General features: G+C 40.4%; 1 protein-coding gene across 2 annotated transcripts in view; it reads right to left on the reverse strand.

The window, feature by feature from the left end:
• FGF14 (fibroblast growth factor 14) overlaps positions 1 to 25,605 on the reverse strand; it is a 446,676-nt gene that overhangs the window by 4,195 nt on the left and 416,876 nt on the right. For both annotated transcript variants that reach the window (XM_060233675.1, XM_060233674.1), the window contains exon 4: positions 3,081 to 3,279. In XM_060233675.1, the coding sequence (XP_060089658.1) occupies positions 3,081 to 3,279 (199 nt within the window). The remainder of the gene's footprint in view (positions 1 to 3,080; positions 3,280 to 25,605) is intronic.

A 25,605-nucleotide genomic window follows, 5' to 3' on the forward strand; every position in this document is an offset into this window, starting at 1 on the left:
CGGTGTTGAGTGTCAAGTTTTATAAACTTTAGTTTCTTATTCAGGCTGCTTATTTAACTGTTTGTTGAATAAGGAACTGGGAACCAGAAACCTTACACATGAGTTGTCTATAAAAGTGATCCTTAAATGCCCTGAGAGCAGACATATCCCATATCAGGAATCAGCCCCAGGGACTTATCATACCCTTATTATTTGCCCAAAGCTAATTCATGTCCTGCCAAGTGAAAACAGGATTATATCCAGAGGAGTTATTGAAATAGTCTGTTGCAACAAAAAATAAACATGGCACATTTAAGACTAGCAGGATTTCTATACACCGCTTCCCCCCACAACATTTAACTCTAGTGCAGATTTATCAGGTTAGAATAGTCTTGTATTTAACCTGATAAATCTGCACCAGAGTTAAATAGCACACACTGAGCAAGAACACCTTGATAGGAGGTAACAATTAACAACCACACTGGGAGATCAGCTGTAAAGCTAAATTCCCTATTGGCAAGATCCAAATTTGCCTTCAAGCCTAACTGGTGAAAGGTTCCAAATGAACAATCTGTCAACAAACAGTGATCTTTGAAAAGAGGCTTTTTGTTTATGGAGAGTTGGTCTCACTCTGACCTGTCATGTGGAATTGCTGTCCATATTTTCTATACAAAAGAACATAAGAGAAGCTATGTTGGATCAGGTCAGTGGCCCATCCAGTCCAACACTCTGTGTCACACAGTTGCCAAAAAACCCCAAGTGCCATCAGGAGGTCTGCCAGTGGGGCCAGAACACTAGAAGCCCTCCCACTGTGCCCCCCCCTGCCCCAAGCACCAAGAATACAGAGCATCAACGCCCCAACAGAGAGTTCCAACAATAAGCTGTGGCTAATAGCCACTGATGAACCTCTGCTCCATTTGTTAATCCAATCCCCTCTTGAAGCTGTCCATGCTTGTAGCCGCAGCCACCTCCTGTGGCTGTGAATGCCATGTTTTAATCACCTTTTCAGTGAAAAAGAACTTCCTTTTATCCGTTCTAACCTGACTGCTCAGCAATTTCATTGTATATAGATATAAGTATACTTAGAATTCCTAGTATAGTTTAATGTAGACTTCAGGAACCCTCTAAGTATTGAGCACTGGCTCTTAGCAAAACTAACACCAATACCACCAAGAGTCAAAATAGAGAAATCAGAAGTCCTCCCCCCTATTACTATTCTGAATTGCCCGGTTTGCTGAAGCTTCACCTCTATGATTTTTCAGTACATAAATACATAACAATATGGCTAATTTTCAAAGTGGTCCCATCTGTGAGCACTTAAATCCAGAGACTGGGGCCATGAACAGATAAGACATAACTTTCTACAAATCTGAGAAAAGCCCAAGATTTTCAGTAAAATCAGATTGTAAAAAAAACAAACAACAGCAAAAAAAAAAATTGGGAGGCTGGGCTGAAGCAGTTTATTCCTTGTTGCAGGGGTAAGGAAAGAGGGAAGGCTAAAGACAGGGACACAGATAAATGGGAGGCTAGCTGGTGGGTGAGAGGAGAGAAAGAAGCAGGAAAAGGGGAGAGATTATCAGGGCTTTCAGGAAACAGAAAGAGAAAACAGGAAATAGTGGGGGAGGGGCAAATGAGATGCCCTGTGAACATCCATTTGAGTCCCTCCCATGTATGTGTGCATCTATAATAGAACTCATTGTTTGAGAATGGCTTGAAGAAAAAACTGGACAAAAATATAACAAGATAATAACATACACCCTCACTGAAATCAAACAATGCAATGTCTACTTTTAATAGATCTGGATGGCACCCAGCATCAGATATTGGTTTATTTCTTCAGCAGCTGAACGCTCCTTAGTAGCTGGTGAGGGGCATTCATGAGGCCAGTCTATCACAGTGTGGCAGATGGAGTTCAGCTCAAATCATTTTTAAGTTAAAGATCACAGTTCCCAAGGAAGGAACATTGGAAGTTGCAGTCCTGTGAAGGGGTTGGAGGTTTGCATAAGAAAACACTCAGCACTCTCCCTCCTAGGGAGGGAACCATGACAAGTGTCAAATTGGCTTAAATGTTTGGTGTGAATTAATAGTGACACCCAAGGGGCTATCAGAAGGTGAAGCCAAGGGCTTGCTGCTGAAATCTGACTTATCTTGTGCTGAGGTAAGGGTAAGGTTTCCTCCTGTGGCTCTCACATTCCTTGCCACACCTCTCTTGCCCACTGTGCTCTTGTAAACATTTATCTTGGCATCAGCAAAGCCTTGTAACAGGCAAATATGACCTGTGTCCAACAACGTGGTTTTGATGATATTGCAAATATGTACACTGAATTTTAACAAAAAGAACCTAATAAAACCTGCCCTACGAAACTGTTAATATGATCAATTATGTAAGACATCTCCAGGAAAAGGCATGTACAACAGAATAATCTGACCAAATATTGAAACTGAGGAACAGGATTCAATTACGGAAACTGACATTTGGATTTCATGTTGTGAGATTGCCTCTTGGATATTTTATTTAAAAGTTTAGCTGTGCTGGATTCTGAATTGGTTTTTTTTTCTTTTTTTTTTACAGAGTCATCTTGAGATTAATGAGTGTCAAACATCAGCAGCTCTGCCAATAAACTCTTGATTTAACTTTGACCTTTTGCCTTCTCAAGGGGAATATCTAGACTTCATGTTTATCAGTCATAATTCATTTTAAAACACAAGCACATCTGCTGTAACTCACACGCTCTCCTGCAAACCAACTAGTAGCTTGGGCTATGGTAATTTAGATTGGGACATCAGCATACAAGCAGGAGTTAAATGCTCCAAGATAGGAGATAACACGGAACAAATGAAACTTCTTTACACTGAGTCAGACTGTTGGTCTGCCAAGATCAGAATTGTCAACTTTGATTGGCAGCAGCTCTTCAGGGACTCAGATAGAGCTCTTTCACATCACCTACTACCTGATCTTTTTAAAATAGAGGTGCTGGGGATTCAACCCAATATTTTCTGCCATCTCAGAAGATGCTGCATCACTGAACCATGGCACCTCCCTAATCTCTCGTGGATCTCCTGATATAAAGTATGCTCTGGGCCTTCATTCTAAATCTTACCTTCCAATGGCTTCGGTAGAAAATGAGCTGCTGGTTTTGTCTTCTTCACTCTGTTTCCTTTCATGACTTGCCCTTCTTTATTGAGTCCCAGGAACCAGGCCCTACCTGACTCTTGTTGTCTATAGAGCATCGACGAGTAAATTACATAATAGTTTTCAAAAACAGACTCCTTAAATTTGCATTCTGGTGTAAAAAGTTCCTGAAAGAGAAAGAAAAAAAATGTTAGAAAATAATACCAAGTAATTTTTGGAAAGGAGGAATTGTTGTTATATCTACTTTTGAATCCAGGTACCACTGAAGTCTGAGAGATTTTTTTTTTTTAAATTCAATTCAAATTTCCAGTTTTGTGACTGGGCACCCTTGCCTTTGTCTGACTATTATGTATTTGGCACATCTGTAAAGAAAACACTCAGTCGTGTATCCTATGAGCAAATTCTGTGTGTACCAGATAATGTCTGCTGCAAAGCACACTTCCTCTTCTGCTAAAACCTCAATTTGTGCAAAGGCCTGTGCCATTTGTGCAAATGGCAGTTTCAGGACAAGAGGAAGTATGCTACAGAGTATATCACATGCTCAGAACTCATTCATATGATCCAAACCTTAGTTTTAAAATGCAAAATACAGAAGATAAAATTCTTTAATGATGGCTGTAGTAGGCTAACCAGGACATTTGTCAAGAGGAGTTTATACAAGATAAAGGTTTGAACCACATATACAGAAATGTTGGAAGAAAAAAGAACTCAGTCCTTTGTAATCAGTGTACTTTTCTCATTCTTGGAAGTTACAAAAGAATAAGCATGGCCTTCCAGGTAACTGATCACTATAAGTAATTTGCAATTTAAATATTTAAATGCTGCATAGATGTGTATAATGTTGGTTATAAATAGATAGATATAGATAATTACATAGATAGAGAGACTTGCATACATGATTGTACAGATACAGACTTGCATACATGATTGTACACTTCTGAAAGGTTACAGTGAACTTGGTCAAATAGTTTCTGTGGCTAAAAGGAAAGCTTTACAACCAGAATTTGTTGTCTTGTTTAATTGTATTTGGCTGCTCAGCAACCAGGTGGTAGAAGAAACGTACCGTGTCCAAAGTAGAACCTTCTGTAAAGCCACCAACACAAGCACCAAAAGCTAAAACGTCTCTGAGTATTCTCAAGGGTGTGAGCAAGAGACCCCCTAATTTCAGTTATATATGGACATCGTAAACACCCGTTTGGTTGGCAGGGTGCCTGGAGATTCAACTTACACACATCTGCTGTGAAACGTGGGTTTTATCTACCGGTTTATAAGAGACTTATGTGAGTACTAACAGCCTCAGCGTTACAACAGCACTTTATATCTCCAGAAGAGTGATAGCCAGAAGTACAGATGGGTTTCCAGCCACTCCGTGCATGCACCATCTCAGCCATTGCAGTGGAAGAAGTTGTGCCAGAAACTGTCCGGGCAAGTGGTTTCCAGCCTTGACCACAAAAGCCATGTTGGTAGGCTAACACCATCAGTGACCATCTTCCTACAGTGCCAGACCTCATGACTGCAAAGCGATGTTACTTTTGCATAAGGCAATCAAGCTTATCTTAAGCGTGGATTCTGCTAGACTGCCTAAGCTTTTGTCCAACAGAACCCAAGACAAAAGATGGTGTCAGTAAAGAAGTAAAGAAGAGGAAGAACAGCTTCACCTAGAGCCAGAGTTTTTTGTATAGATCGGGTGTCACCTTAGGTAACAATTTGGCCCTCTGTTGTCACCTTTAGATAAGTTTGGATAGCGTGTTAATCACTTCCACCCCAATACCTCCATCCATGCCTTGCCCTAATTGTCACCCTGGAGCCTCCCCCTTGCCCATTGTTACCTAGGAACCCAATCAGATATCCCGAGCCAGGTCTGCTCATTGGCCAGATATAGGCATCCAATCAGGTGCCCCGAATAGACTGGCCACTGCCCACCACACAAGTCAAGCCCCTATGGTCACTTAGGAGCCTCCCCTTTTTCTGAGGTTATGTACCAGCTGACCATCTGTCATCCGCCCCTGCACCTCCTACCCCCTAAGGGTTCAAGGTAGTCCTTATAACCTCTGACCCAACTCTCCACACGTGTGCATCTGACAGTACCACATACCCCACTGTTAGATATGCCCCCGATACCTGATCAGTTGAGGGTCCATCCCCCATCTCCTTTCTTCGTCACCATTGGAACCTTCCTCGAAGACTACAATAGGTAATTATTATCCTGTTTGTCAATCCTTGTATATACCCCTGTCTATTTCTACCCTATTTTTATTAGGACTGTATTTGTGTTGTGTGACTTTATACCCTTGAATGTTTGCCTTTATTTCATAATAAAACCCATTATTTTATATTATATTGTCTCATTATTGGGTAACTTCCAAAGCAGACACCTTCTGTATAAATAGGTTTTTGATCTCACTAAAAGGCAGATTGCCCTCCACTCTAAATTCCCCCAAATCCTATTTTTAGGGCAATTGGCTTAACAAGGGACATACAATTAAATGCATTTTAAGATGAAAGTCTAATTCAGGGGTGTCAAGCATCTAGCCCATGAGCCTGATTCAGCTCATCATCTGGTCATCATCTGCTTCCTTCTTCCTCGCCTGCTTTCTTTGGGCACCATTTTTTTTTAATTTCTCCCCTGTGATAAGGCAACCAAGCAAAGCAGGCTTTCACTCTTTTCCTCTTCCCCCTCCCTCTCCCCAAAGGAGAAGTCCCAGCCAATGGAGGAACTTGGCTCTGTAGCCCTGCTGTGTGATTGAGAGAGCCTGGGTTGCCTTGCAATAAATGTCAATAAATCAAAAGTAGCTTTCCCCGTGGGAGGGGATCTAATTATGTGCCATTTCTGAAAACAAAAGCATGTTCATGTGGGCATGGGCCAAATTAATTAATACAATATTCTGTAATGCTACACATTTTAGATATCACAAATACAAATAAAGAAGTCTGGTTCATTGAAAGTTGTGACATAAATATTAGTCAGGTAAAGGGAAAGCAGATATAAAACCTGCTAGTCTATTTATTTGCAAAGCAATCATGAAAATAAGTGAATTAGAATTAACAAACCACTAAGTCACTGGGGTCAGTTTTTACAGTTTTATACCTTATTAGTCATTTTCAGTATGCTGATGCAGTCCACTGAATTGTAATTTTTCATTTAATATTCACATTAAACAATATGGATGTAGTCTAACCAAAGTTAAGCAGCTCAGATTTCATTGATTTCAGTGGCAACGTTTTAAGAGTTTGCTTAACTCTGCAACCGAAATCAATGAGACTTCATTGTTCTTAATTTCAGATGGATTGTAACATGAATGCACACATGCCCCAGTCCAATCATCATTTAATTCAGTGGTGCCTTAGAACAAATAAAATGAAAGCTTGTGCTGTTTGTTCTTGTAAAAGTTACAAAGGATTCAACAATTAGTTCTTGATTTTTGTAAATCTACGGCCTGTTGTCTCTTTCTATACTGTTCAGAACTCAGCGGCTCAGTACTGGGTCCCATGCTCTTTAACTTGTTCATTAATGATTTGGAGTTGGAAGTAAACAGTGAAGTGGCCAAGTTTGCAGATGACACTAAATTGTTCAGGGTAGTGAGAACCAGAGAGGATTGTGAGGCACTCCAAAGGGATCTGTTGAGGCTGGGTGAGTGGGCGTCAACATGGCAGATGCGGTTCAATGTGGCCAAGTGCAAAGTAATGCACATTGGGGCCAAGAATCCCAGCTACAAATACAAGTTGATGGGGTGTGAACTGGCAGAGACTGACCAAGAGAGAGATCTTGGGGTTGTGGTTGGGGTTGTGGTTGTGGGGTTGGGGTTGTGAAAATGTCAAGACAGTGTGCGATTGCAATAAAAAAGGCAAACGCCATGCTGAGAATTATTAGGAAGGGAACTGAAAACAAATCAGCCAGTATCATAATGCCACTGTATAAATTGATGGTGCAGTCTCATTTGGAATACTGTGTACAATTCTGGTCACCGCACTTCAAAAAGGATATTATAGCATTGGAAAAAGTCCAGAAAAGGGCAACTAGAATGATTAAAGGTTTGGAACACTTTCCCTATGAAGAAAGGTTAAATGCTTGGGGCTCTTTAGCTTGGAGAAACGTCGACTGCGGGGTGACATGATAGAGGTTTACAAGATTATGCATGTGATGGAGAAAGTAGAGAAAGAAGTACTTTTCTCCCTTTCTCACAATACAAGAACTCGTGGGCATTCAATGAAATTGCTGAGCAGTCAGGTTAAAACAGATAAAAGGAAGTACTTCTTCACCCTAAGGGTGATTAACATGTGGAATTCACCTAAGGGTGATTAACATGTGGAATTCACTGCCACAGGAGGTGGTGGCGGCTGCAAGCATAGCCAGCTTTAAGAGGGGATTGGATAAAAATATGGAGCAGAGATCCATCAGTGGCTATTGGCCACAGTGTGTGTGTGTGTGTATATATATTGGCCACTGTGTGACACAGAGTGTTGGACTGGATGGGTCATTGGCCTGATCCAAAATGGCTTCTCTTATGTTCTTTATGTACACAGGGTGACAAAAATGTGTTATACCGTATGGTCATCCATCCACATATAGGCACTTCTTCGATGGCAGAAATGCATCAAGTCTAGATGTGGCTTGCACTTTATTTCTGTAGCAGATGGTCCATTTCTCATGTGAGAAGGCTCAAAATTATTTTTAAGAAACAAGACAACATGTAAGGAAAGAATTAAGAAATAGTTCTGGGCAGGGTTTTTTTTATAGCAGGAACTCCTTTGCTTATTAGGCCACACACCCCTGATGCAGCCAATCCTCCAAGAGCTTACAGTAGGTCCTATAAGAAAAGCCCTGTAAGCTCTTGGAAAATTGGCTACATCAGGGATATGTGGCCTAATATGCAAAGGAGTTCCTGCTAAAAAAAAGCCCTGGTTCTGAGATTTTTCTGAAACAGACACATGTAAGGTTTTGAAAAATGTGTCTCTGGTTCTCAATGCATGGGTGTAAATTGTAAGAGTGTATCTTAACAGTGTTAAGTGACAAGTTGATTTTAAGATTACATTGTAAAAAAATAATACCAGGTGTCTCATTAGCTGTCATTTCTTGATCACCTCATAAGACAAATGTTACAATATGAAGAAAAATGAATTCATACTTTGTTGGCTGTCATGGATTAGAAGTAGATTTTATAAATCAATTATTCTTAACCCATCATTAACTCTTCCTGCCTGTCTAGACAATTGGTTCCTCTGCAGTATGCACGTCCTGTTTAAAACACGCATGCAGAGAGACACGAAACAGGTGATCTCCCTGCAACACTGCTCTTCCCTCCTTTAGCAAAGTTACTAAAATCTCCACCGGTCATGTGTGGACAAGTTATTGTGCTACTAATCCATATTGGTCTAGCTGTAGTTTAGTGAGTTAGTTTGGTATGGCAGTTATAGTATAGGACTAGGATGTCGGAGACAAGAGTTCAAATGCCTACTGTGCCATGAAGCAAAGTGTCCTTGGGTCAGCCAGTCTCTCTCAGCCTCACCCACATCTCAGGATTGTTGTGAGGGGAAAATGTAAGGGAAAAAACATGTGACAGCCTGAGCAATTTGGACAAAAGTATAGCAAATAGATACCGCTTGCTTTTTAGTGGTAATGGGCTTTTGGGAGAGGGCTTTTCCCTCTTTCAGCTGGAAATTCTCTACAATTGAATATAACATCAGAAATCCTGAAGCAAGGAGTTTCATCTTCTGCTCCTGTCAATAATAACAATGAAGTGCAAATGTTAAGGAAACATTAGCAGCCCACACATTGTCTGTTTGTACCACTTTGTTGACTCATGGAGTTTTTAGAAACACCCACAGTCTCTTTCCCTCTCACATAAAAGTTCTCTAAGTTCACAATGTAGGTTTCTACTCAATACAACTTAGAAAATCAGCAGAACAAAACACTGCTTGTGGCTGTGAGCTTGCAAGTTGCTGCAGTGCACTGTGCAGACCTTTCTAATGTGTGGAAAACTTTCTGAGGTGTTACAATTGACTGCCCACATCCACACCGTGAGTAAGGGTGGTTCCAGGTGTTGCAGCTATCTCATTACAAAAGTATGACAAAGCATACAGTTTTATTAACATGAAAACAAACTACTTCAATGGATAAATTAACATGCATTTGATCATAGCCAGGCAGGTCTCTTCTGTGATTACCAAAAATACAAATAAGTCAACAGACTTCGGTGTGATTACCACAATACGCAGCTTGGAAATTAGTCAACTTATCTTTTTCATATGTTCAGTGAAGAGGTATCAGACGAATTGATGTCTCTATATTTACTGGTTTAAGGCCAATAGTGGTTTACGATCAAGACGAATCACTTGATAAAACTACAGTTTACATACACCGAAAGCACTGATCTCCATATACTGACTACAGATTAGTTAAATCAGAATGTTTGGCTGTAATCCGATTTGCAGTCTAATATACAATGCAGTTATACTGTAATATTTTGCCTTAAGCTGATTTAGTCCCATTCAGATCTACTGGGCTAAACCAGCTTATACTTTAGCAATTTAGCTTGACTAGGCAAGGGACCAAGTTTCTATTAACATTACAGTAAATGCTAGAAAATAAGTTTAACATGGCAATTGCTAAAGTGGTCCCAAATTTTCAGGACCCTTTTAGGGTTGCCAGCCTCCAGGTGGGGACTGGAGATCTCTCACTTTTACAACTGATCTCCAGCTGGCAGAGATCAGCTTCACTGGAGAAAATTACTACTTTGAAGGGTGGAAAAGCACTGTACCATGCTGAGACCTCTCCCCTCCCCTCCCCAAACCCCACCATCTCCCAGCTCCACCCCCAAAGTCTTCACGTATTTTCCAACACAGACCTGTCAAACCTACCTGAAGATTCCCCAAACTTTGGGATAATGAGAATAATGTCTTCACTGAAATCTATACCCAAAATTAATACCTACTGAGAAGTTATACTTACAGTAATGGCCAAGTGAGGGCTCTTACATCTATCCTGAAGAAAACACAAGACTTTCACGTTCCTATTTTAAATGTTACACAAGAAGTTCTGCAACAATTATTTGTATTCTCCCTCCCCAATATACAATACTGTAAAGTCTGAAACTATTGTTGCTTGGAACTGGTTTAGGATCAAATATGTACAACTTCAAACCTCTGAGCACATATACTATCAGGCCACCAGGGGAACCTCTGGAGGCCTTGCCTCCGACTTCCTGTCAGGGTGCCCCTAGTCAAGGCCCCAACCTTCCCTCCTCCCCCCCTGCCATGGCTTGAGTGACTGCAAGGGCAAAAATCATGCTGGAGAGGTTTGCAAGAAAAGTCACTACCACTGCCATGTGATTTCAGAGGCCCGCCAATCAGCTGATTGCAGGGCCTTTAAATCACATGGAAGGCCAGTGCCTACCCCTCATGCACAATTTAAACATGTGTAGGGAGATCCCTGGCCATTCTTAAGGAATGCTGTAGGGCTTCTTCTGTTGACCAAGCCAGGTTACCCCTGCAGCAGCAACAGTGCCATCCAGGGCTGGCTGAAGCAAACGGTGGGGCGGGGGGACATCCGTGGCCACAGAGTGCTTTCCTGGCACTTCCACAGTGGTGGCAGTGCTCGGGAAAATCTGCTCTGCCTGCTGCTGCCACCACTGCTGCCCAGTGAGGCCCCTGGGAGAGAGTTGGGTGCATCTGGAGCCAGAAGGGGGGGGGGGAGTTCCCAGCCAGTGCTAGGGAGGGGGTGACCAGAGTGGACTATTCAGGAAGGGAGGGAGGGGACTCAATGGCATCATCCTCCACAGCTCTTCTGTGAAGTTCCTACTTCCCAGGCACTCCCCTGCCCACCTTCAGCCAGACAAGAGCCTCCCATAGCTGCTGTTCCCACCCCCAGAAGGCTGTCTGTCAGGAACAGCAGGTCCCTGGAGGGCTAGGTGGGAAGCCCCTTATTGACAGGCAGGGTTTTTTTGGTTTTTTTAATTTGCATTGTGTGTGCAGGCCTGGCCAGTGCCTGTCTGGAAGTCCTGGCTGACTTTGGCTAGTTGTTAAGTGCCTCTCAACCATTCTTCATGACCCTTGACCTTAGAAATCCTGGCTACAGAGGCCTTCATACCAGTCACATACTCAGTCCTCAGACGCTCCAATTAAAGTATCTCAGGTTTTAAATTAAATTTATTTTATTTTATTTATTTATTTTTTTGCAGATGATATTGAATTGGGAGATGTTGCAAACACAGAAGACAGAAACAGGATACAGGATGACCTTGACAGGCTGGGAAACTGGGCTAAAATCAATACAATGAATTTTAACAGGGATAAATGTAAAGTTCTGCATTTAGGTATGAAAAATCCAATGCATGGTTATAGGATGGGGAAGACTTGTCTTAGCAGTAGTATGTGTGAAAAGGATCTAGGGGTCTTAGTGGATCATACGCTGAACATGAGTCAACAGTGTGATGTGGTGGCTAAAAAGGCAAATGAAATTTTGGGCTGTATCAACAGAAGTATAGTGTCCAGATCACATGATGTGATGGTATCGCTTTACTCTGCTCTGGTAAGACCTCACCTGGAGTATTGTGTTCAGTTTTGGGCAGCACATTTTAAGAAGGATATAGACAAGCTGGAATGGGTCCAGAGGAGGGCGATGAAGATGGTGAGGGGTCTGGAGACCAAGTCCTATGAGGAAAGGTTGAAGGAGCTGGGGATGTTTATCCTGGAGATGAGGCGGCTGAGAGGTGATATGATCACCACCTTCAAGTACTTGAAGGGCTGTCATATAAAGGATAGTGTGGAATTGTTTTCTGTGGCCCCGGAAGGTAGGACCAGAACCAATGGGTTGAAATTAAATTAAAAGAGTTTCGGCTCAACATTAGGAAGAACTTCCTGACCGTTAGAGCGATTCCTCAGTGGAACAGGCTTCCTCGGGAGGTGGTGGGCTCTCCTTCCTTGGAGGTTTTTAAGCAGAAGCTAGATGGCCATCTGACAGCAATGAAGATCCTGTGAATTTAGGGGGAAGTGTTTGTGAATTTCCTGCATTGTGCAGGGGGTTGGACTAGATGACCCTAAAGATCCCTTCCAACTCTATGATTCCATGATTCTAGGTATTAATGCTGAGAAAGGCCCCTGCTTGAGACCCTGGAGAGCCGCCACCACTCACAGCAGACAATATTGTCAGAGGCTGACCACTGGTCTGACTCTGTGTACAGTAATTTCACCTATCCATGTATATTCATGTGGTTAGAAAGCACCAAAAGATGCAAAAGTATTTATTCTTATTCATTTATTTATTTTATTCAATTTGTATTTTGCCCTCCCCGCAAAAGCAGGCTCAGGGTGGCTTACACATCCATGTACATACATGGGACATAAAAACACATTTAAAATACAAAAGGTACAATTCTAATGTGTTCTAATTGTAATGTTTTTTAAGCATAGGAGAACAACTAGAATGTACTGAGTGATAAACAGCACTTGTCTGCACTAAATGGATTCCCCTAATGGACAACAAATATGGTCAAGACATATTAGGGTAGTTTCATCACCCTGGCATTATACTTTTTTGCCATCTTATGTAGGTCTGCTTTGAGCTATGATTCTTTCTTCTGCTTGATTGTTCACATGTATCATGAGCACACCTGAGAATCCAACTGCACACGCTCTGCTGGCTGCATGCTCTAAATCAGCATTTCACTAAGCAGTCAGTGAAGTATTAGTGTTCCTTGCTGTGCTGTAAACTATTGCTGCTCCTTCACCCTGCACACTCTGGAAACTGTACAGATTTTATCCAGTCAACACAGTTTAATGTGCTTGGGCTAGGTAGCAAAGAACGTTTTTTCAGAACAGAAGTGGCCATTTGAGAACAGTAGCTCATTTGGAGAACTTTTTTTTTTTTTACAAAATTTGGAAGAGTGCTCAGGGTTTGATACTGAGCCGACCTGCTTAGGATGGCACTGAAAGATACATAGAGAAGAAAGTGTCTAGTTTTTATTCTCTTTCTAGCTCCTCTAAGGGCCAAACTAGAAGTGACTGGATCCCTGTGTCTGACATACAGATACTCTGCCATTTTAGAGACTAAAATGGGCTATTCAAAATGCTGTGAGGGTCTGATTCTGATCGGGCCTGCAGTGGATCAAGATGAGGCACTCTTGTCCCCTCCCCCCTCCAATGCCTTTTCAAGAACTGAAATGGGTGTGAGGGGCACCTCTAGTTTTAGGCTTTTAAATGTCTGCAGCATCCCTATGTGAGACATAAAGATGCTGTCTCCAAAGTATTAGATCCTAAAGTGGAATTATGCTTAGTTTAAATATGCATGAGAATTACATGATAAACTGAGGTTGCAGAATTCTTAACGTTAAACTTCATAGGAGAGATTCCATTTTTAGAAAGCCACCATGTTTAAAACAAAAAAACATTAACTCTGTAAAAGCCACCTTGTTCCCCCAACAGGAAAGACTTTAGTCTACCTCTGTTGCACAGCTTTCAACAAACAGGAACCTTCCAATGTAGGAAGCATGCAAAATTGCAACTTTCCCCACCCACAGGTTGGCATGGTACTGTTGTGTTTTACCAATTTATTGATAGCATATGGTTACAGAACTTAATTTCCCTTCGTTGCTTCAATACTAACCCATATGACTTTTCAATCCCCCCTCCCTCCAATATAGACTTCCCCGAGGTTATAGATTCTAATTCAATACTAAAGATACATCTGACTAATCAAAATTCGTTATATATATATTTTCCCCCCGTTCTTGCTTCTTCGTTTTTCCCCCCCCCCATTATTACTAAAAAATTGTCCAATGTCTTCTTACATTCGACTCTTTCTCTATGTATTCTTTAAACTTCCTCCACTCTTTTTAAAATATCTCCAAATCATAGTCTCTTAATGTTCTAGTTAATTTATCCATTTCACTCCACGATAGAACTTTCATAGTCCAATCCCATTTATCCGGTATTTTTTCTTGCTTCCAAAACTGCGCATACAATGTCCTAGCAGCTGATAGCAGGTACCAAATTAGAGTCCTATCTTCCTTTGGATATTTTTCTAATTGTAATCCAAGCAAAAATGTCTCTGCAATTTTCTTAAAGTCGTAACCCAATATTTTGGAGATTTCTTGTTGTATCATCTTCCAATACTCTTTCGCTTTTTCACATGTCCACCACATATGGAAGAAAGAACCTTCATGTTTTTTTACACTTCCAACATCTATCCGACATTTTCTTGCTCATCTTGGCCAATTTTTTCGGGGTCATATACCACCTGTACATCCTCTTAAAACAATTTTCTTTTATGCTCTGACAAGTTGATATCTTCATTGAGTTCTTCCAAAGGTATTCCCATGCATCCATTTGTATTTCTCTATTCACATTGATTGCCCATTTGACCATTTGAGATTTTACTACTTCTTCTTCTGTAGACCATTTCAATAATAACTTATATACTTTTGATATCAATTTTTCATTATCACCAAGCAGGACCCTTTCCAATTCTGTTTGTTCTCGTCTAATTCCTTCCAATTTTATATCATTTTCCAACAGGCTTTTAATTTGTTGCATTTGAAACCAATCATATTTATTGTCTAGCTCTTCCGAAGATTTTAATTCAATTTTATCTCCTCGAATCTTGAGCAGTTGGTTATATGACATTTCTCTTTTATCGTCGGATTCAGCTGTTATTTTTATTACTTCTGCTGGCACTATCCACAGCGGTTTTCTCTCGTCCCCATATTTCTTATATTTTATCCAAGTACTTAGTAAAGTATTTTTAACATAATGGTGAGAGAAAAAACCATCCATTTTATTCTTCCCATAATACATATACGCGTGCCAGCTGAATTTATTTCCGTGAGCTTCTAACCATAAAGGTTTTTTTATCTAACAGCATTATCCAATCTTTAATCCATGTCAAACAAACTGCATCATAATACAATCTTAGATCAGGGAGTTGAAAACCTCCTCTCTCTTTAGCATCTGTTAAGATCTTCATCTTTATTCTTGGTTTCTTTCCGGCCCATATAAAGTCGGAGATTTTCCTTTGCCATTTGTTAAATTGTTTTGCATCTTTTACAATCAGGATGGTTTGAAATAAATACATTATTCTTGGCAAAATATTCATTTTGATTGCAGCTATCCTACCCAATAAGGACAAATTAAGCCTATTCCATTTCATCAAATCTTTGTCCATTTTGCACCACAGTTTTTCATAATTATTTTTGAATAGATCAATATTCTTCATTGTTATCTCTATTCCAAGGTATTTAACTTTGGTTGTGACTTCACAACCTGTCACCTCTTGTAGTTCTTTTATTTTATTTGGTTGCATATTTTTACATAAGAATTTTGATTTCTCTTTGTTTATATACAATCCTGCTAGTTCTCCATACTCTTTTATCTTGGCTAACAACAATGGTGACACTTGAGTCGGATTCTCCAGTATAAACACTATATCGTCTGCAAAAGCTTTGTATTTATAAGAGAATCTTCTAATTTTTAAACCTTCTATTTCTTCATCTTTTTGAATTTGTTGTAGCAATATTTCCAAGGTCATTATAAACAACAGTGGTGATAACGGACATCCTTGCCTTGTTCCTTTACTCACTTTCAGTTCTTTAGTAAGATCTGCATTTATACACAATTTTGCATATTGATCTGTATATATTGCTCTTGTCATTTTTATAAATTGTTCCCCTAAATTAATTTTTTCCATTACCGCAAACATAAAGTCCCAGTTCAAGTTGTCAAAGGCTTTCTCTGCGTCAACAAAAAATAAGGCCGCTTCCTTTTCTGGATGCTTCTCATAGTATTCCACAACATTAATAACAGCTCTCACATTGTCTCTCTGTGTACAGTAATTTCACCTCATTGCTGCATATGTGGAAGACACATCAGAAGTGCAGCAACCCCAAAGCTGAGAATGCTAGTCGTCAGGGGTGGAATTCTAGCAGGAGGTCCTTTGCATATTAGGCCACACACCCCTGATGTAGCCAATCCTCCAAGAGCTTAAGCTGAGAAATATTTTCCCCCTTTCCTTTCTTCCCTGTTCCACTAGAAGAACCTGTGCTTCCTCCTTGCTGGAAGAGATATGGGGATAGAGTCTCTTCTGGATTTGGCAGCCAAGAAATGTGGGCTGTTGTAATAGCCAGTTGATATTTTTGCACTGGTGGAAGTCTAAGAGGTACTGCACTGAGCCTTTAAGCCATGGGTGTCAAACAAGAGGGCTCCTATCAGGCCTGAGAGCAAGTCTGCTTCCTTCTCCCTCTATTGCTTCTTTCAGTTACCAGAGACTGCTAAATAAAATATTACAAGAGTGCTAATCTTTTAAGCATGCATTATTTAAAGTTTTTTAAGAATTTTTTTGTTTGTGTCCTTTATAAAGTTAATGTCTCTGCTACCTGGCATTACATTTTATGACACACATGGCCCAGCCTGACAAGGTATGCCAGATCTGGCCCTCATGAGTTTGACACCCCTGCTTTAAGCCCTTCCAATTTCCAGTTACTAGTCCTTGTTCTTACAGGTGGAGAGACACAAAGGAAGAGCTATTCACTTGTCCTTGCCTTATCCACCCATGAATTAGAAGCTGCTTGGCTGTATTCTGAAATCTATTTTAAGTATTTTTATTGTGATTATTTTAAAAATGTTGTAAATACTGGGTGATCCATAAATTTAAATGATGATGATGTCATGCTTGTAAATTCTGAATTTGACAGGCCAGACATATTACACCACTGAATGGGCAAGTCCAATTTGACAGGCTCAGTGGCTGCACCACCTGATATGCTGGAGTGGCTCAGTTGTAGAGCATCTTCTTGGTCCCAGGTTCAATCCCTGGCATCTCCAACTAAAAAGGGTCCAGGCAAATAGGTGTGAAAAGCCTCAGCTTGGGACCCTGGAGAGCTGCTGCCAGTCTGAGTAAATACTGACTCTGATGGACCGAGGGTCTGATTCATATGTTCATATGTAACCCTTGCCCCGCAGAAAAGAGGGAAAGCAGTTCCTTAGCCCAGATTTTCACCAGTGATGATAAAGTACATGGATGCAGGGCATGTTCCTTGAGATAATACTTGAAAAGGTAGCACATGGCTTTTGTGCCTCACAGCTCTTGAATCACAATGTGGGAGAGGAGGGGTTGCTGGGCCTGACTGTCTCTATAATGCTGAACAATACAAGACAGGAATGTAGAGTGAAGTAGAAAATGGAACCCCTGAAGTAAAATATTCTCCTTACAAAGGTGGATGGAGAACACAGACCCAATCCGACCCTCAAATAGCAGTCAAAGGCAGAGAAAGGGCTGATGAGGCAAGGAGGGTGCAAGGTTTTGTGAACCCTCACATCTCTTCAGCAGGAAGATAAAACACAAAAAGTAGAGTTGCCACCTCTGGGTTGGGAACTTCCTGGAGATTTTGGATGTGGAGCTTGGAGAGGGCAGGCTGCAAGGTACAAGAGTCCACCCTCCAAAGCTGCCATTTTTTCTAAGGAGACTGGCCTCGGTAGACTGCAAATCAATTAGGGATCCCAATCCCCCAGTTCAAGTGGGGGATTTTCCAATTTGGGGAGGGCTTCCTGCCCCAAAATGAGGTTTTTTGGGGGGCATTTTTGGTAAAATCAGAAGTGGCCTGAAAGCCTGGAAGTGCTGCCCCAGAGCAGCCATTTGAGTGGGGAAGCAAAAAGGACCACTCAAATGGCTGCAAGGCTTTAGTAATCCTGATCGCTGAGGAGGCTTTTAGCTAGTTCAAGCCTTTTCAAGGATCAGTTTTGCTTCTCTCCTCCTGATAAGAAGTAAAGAGGGGGAAGAAGCTGCCTGCCATTTCCTGTTGTAGGCTACTTTCGGTTTTAGTGGAAGTGGTCCAAAATATTTGCGTCCCCGACCACTTGCTGGAATGCCCCCCCCCCAAAAGCCCTCACTGGAAAGGTAAGGGGACTTGGGAATCCTAAAATCAACTGAAATTTCAGGAGATTGCCAGACCCTACGTGGAAGTTAGCAACCCAAAGAAAAAGAGAGGGAGAGACTTAAGAAGGTATTTCACAGCATGTTGGAAGATCTCCAAAGTCTGCAATTTGTAGCTTTTAAAAAATGGAGACCAGGAGGTGGTGCAGACCTGGTAGATTGTCTCAGAGAGACTCCTGAGATGAAGAAACAAAAATGTAATCTCTTCCTTTGAAAATATAAAAAACAGAATTTCATCAAAATCTGCCCTTCAGCACTATCCAGAACACACAAGTTCTTGATTAAACTGGTGGTTTTTGTAGTCTCAGAGACTGACTCCTATATTTTTGCTTTTTCATCCCAGAAGTCTCTAGAGCATCTTTGTACCTAGCACCTGAGTCTGTGAACTGCAGACTTCTGGGATCTTACAACATTCCCTGAAATAGCTTTTCTCTCTCCCCCATCACTTCCTTACTTGATGAAAGTTCTAGAGAACACTGAAGACTTCACCTCTATTTTATGATATTTTGGTCAGACCTAATAAAAGGTATTACACTCCTATTGTTTTTGGAAATCCCTTGTTAGCCACCAAATATTAGTTCCACCCTAAGTGACTTCTACCAAAATGAACTTAGCACCAAGCTGTTGGCTGAACTTCAAACGAGGAAAGAAAAGCCCTCTCATTTCAGTAAAGCTCACACTGAACCTTCTGATATGCTATATTATGGAAAATACAGGAAAAGGAAGTACCTCCTCACTCCTGTGCCCAAGCATATATTTACAAAGGCTGCACAGGATGGTTGAAATGGAGGAGGTTTCTAAAATGAGGGATTTTAAATGGCAGTGAGCCAGGCTACAATACTGTAGCTTGACCACCCAGAAGTCCGAACATGTACCCAGTGTGGACATGAACATTTTGCATTTTTTGCTTAACAAACGACAGCAGTATGTCTTCTATCTTTTTCCCTGCTTGAGATGTTATGCCCACAGACTTCTTAATTCACAGAACATCTACACTACAGGAACAAATTACCCACTAAATGATATCTGTGCCAGAGACAGCAGCTAGTTCAATAAATGAAAGACTTGTTAGAAGACTTCAACCTTTACAGCTTGGTGAGCCATCACAGCTATGTATAATTGTTAATGTTTTTTCTCTGCATCACTTTACTAGCCTAGTAGTTAGGCAGTTTTGAAAATATGCTTTCTTCAGAAACTGTGAATTTCATTCAACAAAGTAAAATTCTACTGACTTTGTATTTTGAGAATGTAACGATACCTATATCTATCTCTATATAGATATAGCACAAATATACACAAAAATACAAAGATTCCCTTTTCTTAGCACAGAAATTATACATGCCCTTTTCTAAATATATGCAGCCAATTACTCTTTGATGCAAACAGTGAAATTACTTAACCATATTTTGGTTATATATTACATCATTCAGGGCTGGGGTTCTTTTGCGACTACACACAAATTATTTAAGATGTTATCTGGGAACTTTAATGTTTGTGTTCTGTTTTGTAACATCCAATGTCTATACGCAATAAAATTTTTGACTGGCAAAATCATTTTGATTCCCATTTTGGAAATAAGTAATTTAGGAAAATAGGTTGAAGGAGCTGGATATGTTTAGCTGGAGAGGAGATGACTGAGAGGTGATATGATCACCATCTTCAAGTACTTGAAGGGGTGCCATATAGAGGATGGCGTGGAGTTGTTTTCTGTTGCCTCAGAAGGTTGGATTAGAACCAATGGGTTGAAATTAAATCAAAAGAATTTTCAGCCTAAACAGTAGGAAGAACATAGCAGTTCCACAGTGGAACAGGCTTCCTTGGGAGGTGATGGTCTCTCCTTCTTCAGAGGTTTTTAAACAGAGTCTAGATGGCTAACTGAAAGCAATGTTTATTCTGTGAATTTAGGCAGATCATGAGAAGGAGGCAGGAAGGGCTGCATCAGTGCTTAGTTCTCGTGGCCCTTTCTTACACACCCTGGGAAATGCAGATTGCCACTTTGAGGTCGAGAAGCAATTTTCTCCTGGCCACTTTGGCCAGGGATCCTGGGGAGTTTTGTTTTGTTGCCATCTTCTGGGCTTGAAGCAGGGTTACTGGGTGTTAATGGGTGGGAGCTGGGGAGTAGGAGAATCCTCAGTTCTCATCTCATCACTGTCCAACTTGAGTAGCGGCTGAGCTACTTTGGGATTGTGCAGTAAGTATTTCCTTTCCTTCTGACTTCTGGCTGCTTTGACATCTATACAACTGATTAAATTAATACCTCCTCTGGTCATGGTCAAGTAATTAAATGACATAAGAGGAGGGACTATGACTTCTGTAAGGCTGTGTGAAAATGCAAATGAAAGAAATGGGCATGCACACAAATTTATATATAATCCAGAATTAAACTTTGTTGATCCTGAAGGTGTCACTGGACTCAAACTTTGTTCTATTGCTTCAGACCAACATAGCTACCCATCTGAACAAACACCAAACTGTAAGACAGTGTTTATCTTTTTTTTAAAAAAAATGACTTGTTCACTCATGCTTTATTTAAACTATGGAGTTGTGTTAAACAAGTAAAAGGGAAACTAGGACTCCCATCATACATGCATGAAATGCTGCTGATTGCACTGTACTTTTGAATATGTGGAAAGTAACTATGAACAGCTAAACTGCTCAACAAAATTTTAGCTCTCTGCTCACAGAACATGAGCTGAACAAGCAGGTGTTAGAGCGTCTCTGAATTAGATGTCAACTTGGAAGGACTTGGAGGGAAATACTGCAGATTGAACTGTTAATTGTTTATTTATTACTGTTAAAAATATAATTAAAAACCCATGAAAGTTAAAGTTGCAGGTTGAGATCAAAAAAGCCATACTAGTAGTCAAGAAGTAATAGCTGTCAGTGTATGAAATGAGCCTACATCAGACAAATTATCCTAAATCTGATATCCTTGAAAATAAATTTTGGAAGCATGAGCGGAAACTGATTTGCTTCCTCAAATAAGTTAATATGGACTAGACTTATTTAGAGGGAACAACACTCCAATCCTCCATATTAGACAAAGCAAACAATTTCATTGATTAAAGGCTGGGCTTTTTAAAATGGGGGAACTTGGCAGAATGGAGTTCTGGAACCTCTTTGTGGAAACAGAATTCTCAAAGAATGTTTAACAATTCATGAGGGGCACCCATGTGTTTGTCCTTCATTTCCTTCTTGAGAATTCTGGCACCTCTTTTTTGGGGGGGGGAGGGGGGAACACCTGATCAAAGGGGATTTTGCTGGTGTCACATATCCTCAGCCATAACCAGCCTATGTCTCCTTACATTTAGTACCTCATCCAAGATGTATGTCTTCTAACATTCACTACCTCATCCAAGGATCTACTACTTTCCGCCTGTGCATGACCAATGACAGCGCAGGGTCCTTCTGTATCACCAGAACTGGAGGCATTGGCTGTAAAAATGCTTATGTGATTACATTTACAGACTATGCTGTGCTATAGCGAAACTACCACAACCAAAAGGCTGGGCACAGTGATGTGCCTTTGTGAATGGAGTGTGTGTGTGCATCACAAATATACCAAATATAAACTATGAAATCATCATGGATTTCTGCTAAACTGAAGCTGACACTCCTCAGAGCCAAAATGCTCACTTACAGATTAGTTTTGAAGGTTCCCCCAGCCTTCCTGATTGATTAGCAGGTATCATTAGGCGCATGAATTGCTCCATCTAATCAGATGATAAAAGATTATTCATGTGATGAGCTTATAATTTGAATAAATTCTGAGTGGCATCATCAAATGCTAATTAAATTCTAGACTTTCTTTTTTTATAATTGGTATCAGGGGAGTATTCTGTACATAATTTTGAGCCAAGATAGGAAAAAAATCTCCCATGATCCTCTTGCAACCCATTTAATTGCATCGTGCCAATTAAGTTACAATCACCCCAATTCGCGTATGATGCTGGTACTAGAAGACCTTCATTCTTACACAGAAAGTGTTATTGAGAGACAGTTGTGTGTTTTGATGCCTTCTTTTGGTTAGACTGCTTTGCTGAAGGGTGTCCAATGCAAAGACGTTTTTTAGTATCAGCTATTAACTTCCTGTCCTGGATGCTCAGTCTGTTTACTGTAAGTTGAACAGCAGAGGAGGCAACAAGATTTTCTCCTTCCTTTTCCCTCCACTCTTGAGTCTACTGAAAAGGCATTATTGTTCAAGTTGTAGGTAACAGAGAAAGAAACTTCAGGAATCCATCCTGACAATTCATTCAGTATCAAAATTGGTACAAATCCTCTAAGACTCAGCACTGAATGTTGAAATGTCTGTAAGATGTTGGTACTTCCCACTCTGAAGTTTGATTTTATTAAAAAGTCAGGATTGAAAATTAGGTCCTTGTCTTAGTGCCACAGTACACAGTGGATGTAGCATAACAACAGGGTATAAAAAGGTAAAATTAGTCCCCTGTGCAAGCCCAGAGTCATTATTGACCCATGGGTTGATGTCACATCATGACATTTTCTTGGCAGACTTTTGACGGGGTGGCTTGCCATTGCCTTCCCCAGTCATCTACACTTTACCCCCAGCAAGCTGGGTACTAATTTTAACGACCTTGGAAGGATGTAAGGCTGAGTCAATCTTGAGCCGGCTACCTGAATCTAGCTTCCACTGGGACTGAACTCAGGTTACGAGCAGATCTTGCACTGCATTACTGCAGCTTACCACTCTGCACCATGGGGCTCATAACAATGGGGTATACTCTTCTCCAGATTGTCCTCAACCTAATTGATCTCTCCCACCACATTGTCCTTCCCCCTCTTGACCTTTTAAAGAAAAACTGGAAAGCCCTTGTTGGGAAATTCTGTCCAAGACAAAGCAGCATGCCTTAACCAATCACATAAAATTAAACTAGATAAAACAGACACACTGAAATAGCTATTAATTTTTTTAAAGAAAACCTCTATATGTGGAATAAACTGAAGTACCTCATCCATAACAAGGATAAAGAAGACTTTCACTGCTTCTGGAAAAAAACCTCATCAGATGTCAGAAATATCTGTATTTGTGGCACACCCAATAAGGACAGGTTCTTTAAATGGTTCCATAGGAGTGCTTACTGGATAGCTTCTTCTCATGCCACCAAGGTTATCCAAAAATCCCTAGGTTGCATGGGAGAAGTCCTTGCTGTGGTTCTGTCTTCACAGCATGGTCCCCCCCCCCCCTATGAATTCAGGGCGATGCTGGCAGAGAGAAAGCTGTAATATGGGTTCCTCCTACGCAGCTTGGAGCTTTTCGTGTTATCTCAAGGGGAAGGGAAGAAACTGAGCTGCATAAACTCTCAGAGCAGCAGCATCATGTGAGAAATGGGTGAAACAACATCAATAATGAACAAACACAGAAAGATCCATGATAATGACTGTAGAGTTCTATTTTGGGGGATCATGACTATTCGTTTGAGTGTAGACCAGAGGTAGAATTACAGTTCATCTCTTGTAGAAAGAAAACAGCTATAAGCAGTTCTACTCGCCATTGCTTTGTGCCATTAATGAAAATTGCGGATACTCATTATTACAACTTCAGTCTCTCAAGGACTAGGGTCAGCCTGCTGGAGAAGTCTATAATTTACTGGATCCCATGGATATTTGTGATATACGGTAGTTCTGATGCCATCATTCTGCTTAGATGTAGTTAGTTTAAATGTTTTTTTTTTTAATTGTGTATTGTGTCTGACCAATGTTGTAACCCACCCTGAGCCCGTCTGAGGGAAGGGAAGGGCTAGAAATCAAATAAATAATAACACTTGTCTATGACATATGGGAGCAGTCAAAGTAACAGCTGGTGAAATCAGCACAATCCAGTCACCCATTTCATTTTTTTACCTGAGTCCACCACACATTTATATTCTTCAAGAGCAAAATAGTCTATATGGGTAGAAGAATGAAAGATGTCCTTCAAATAATGTTTTTCTATATTCCTTAAAATAAAGTGTGTGTGTATTCTCAATACAGATACTGGTATATGGAGTTTCACAGTCACCAGTATTGATCTGACAAATGTCCTGATTTCAAACTGCTGTACTGTACTGCCTTCTTAGTATAAGCTAATAAACAGAAACAGTGTGTGATTTTATTTTTCTAACCATTCAGCTTTTACACATTTTCCCCATCAATTCAAAATTTCTTTCTCTAAACTGGACATATAAAAATACATAGTGGATAAGACAAGAATACCATTCTTTATTACAACTTTGCATATTCTACTGCAAAGTTTAAGTGTTTAAAATGATTTCATATACATCACCACAATAATCCTGCCCCAAACGTATTAGGTAGACCAGTATTATAAACTTCACAAAACAGATGAAAGTTCAGGCTGAGGAAAACAGTGGTTTGCTTCTTGAGACTAACTAGTATAGGTGAGATGAGAATTTAAACACAGATTTCTGGCCTCATTGTTTAGACCACTAGCTATTATGCTACACTAGTTTTCTATTCATCTTTTTATCATTTCCCTCTCTATTCAAAACATAAAATCCCTTCAGGGTTATTTGACTCAAATGTATAGCAAAACGCTTATTGATTTCCATGAAATTAAATATCCTTTTGTATAGGGGACTGGGGGGAATGGTGAGTGCACCCAATAAAGCTATAATTTGATTGTAAAACTAATTTCATATTTGTTTTGTAAACAGTACAAGAAACAAGATATTTGTTGGTATGTTATGAGAAGCTTTGTGATTCCCAGGAACATTAACAAAAAAGTATGTCAGTGTAATATGCCTACTCTGCAGCCTTTTCTTCCCCACACAAAAGCTAACAAAATGGATAAAGAATTCACCACTACTAACAGTGCAATCAAAACCAGAGTTACACCATTCTAAGTTCATTGAAGTCAAAGGGCTTGTAATCTTTTTTAGGATTGCCCTGTACCAGAATGATAAATTGTTTTAGAAATATCAGAAGAGTGGATCTAAACTCACTAGGTTATCTTACAACCTTGCACAAGAAAATTCAAAACTATAAGTGGTTGCTTTTCTGTTGTAGGTCTTTTGTTTCGAAATCAGTACAGCACACAAGTTGGGAGTTCCCAAATGGTCCCACTTTAATTCAACTACAGTTAATTGCAAATGTCAGATTTTCTCAAAGCACCTCGGCAGCAGCCAATTTTCTCTCCCCCCTCCCTGTCATTTTCCTCTCAGACACCCTGAGGAGCAGTTTCTTTCGAGAATGACCTACATTATAGCAGGCTTGCTACCACAGCTGCGGGGAGTATCTTTCAAGGTAGTGTTAACTGTCAGACATATATTGAACCACCAGTCCCTGGCTGTTGACTTTTCAAGAGATGGGCTTTGGAACCCTCAAGTCTGGTTTTAAAAAAGGAACCAAGTCCAAGGTACTTAGGACCGGAGGCAATTCCTTTTGTTCATTAAAAATAGTTGAAATACATGTATAATGTTCCTCCTTTTTTTTGTGATAAAGCCATCATTTACATTCTACTCAAAGCTACTTGCCTAAGTGGTAGAGGATGTCAGATATGTACTTTAGCCCTGTAGCAGCCTTTTGTGATGCTGCCCACTTCCCATTCTCAAAA

The sequence above is a fragment of the Heteronotia binoei genome, chromosome 3, assembly GCF_032191835.1.
Source record: "Heteronotia binoei isolate CCM8104 ecotype False Entrance Well chromosome 3, APGP_CSIRO_Hbin_v1, whole genome shotgun sequence".
Taxonomy (NCBI): Eukaryota; Metazoa; Chordata; class Lepidosauria; order Squamata; family Gekkonidae; genus Heteronotia; species Heteronotia binoei.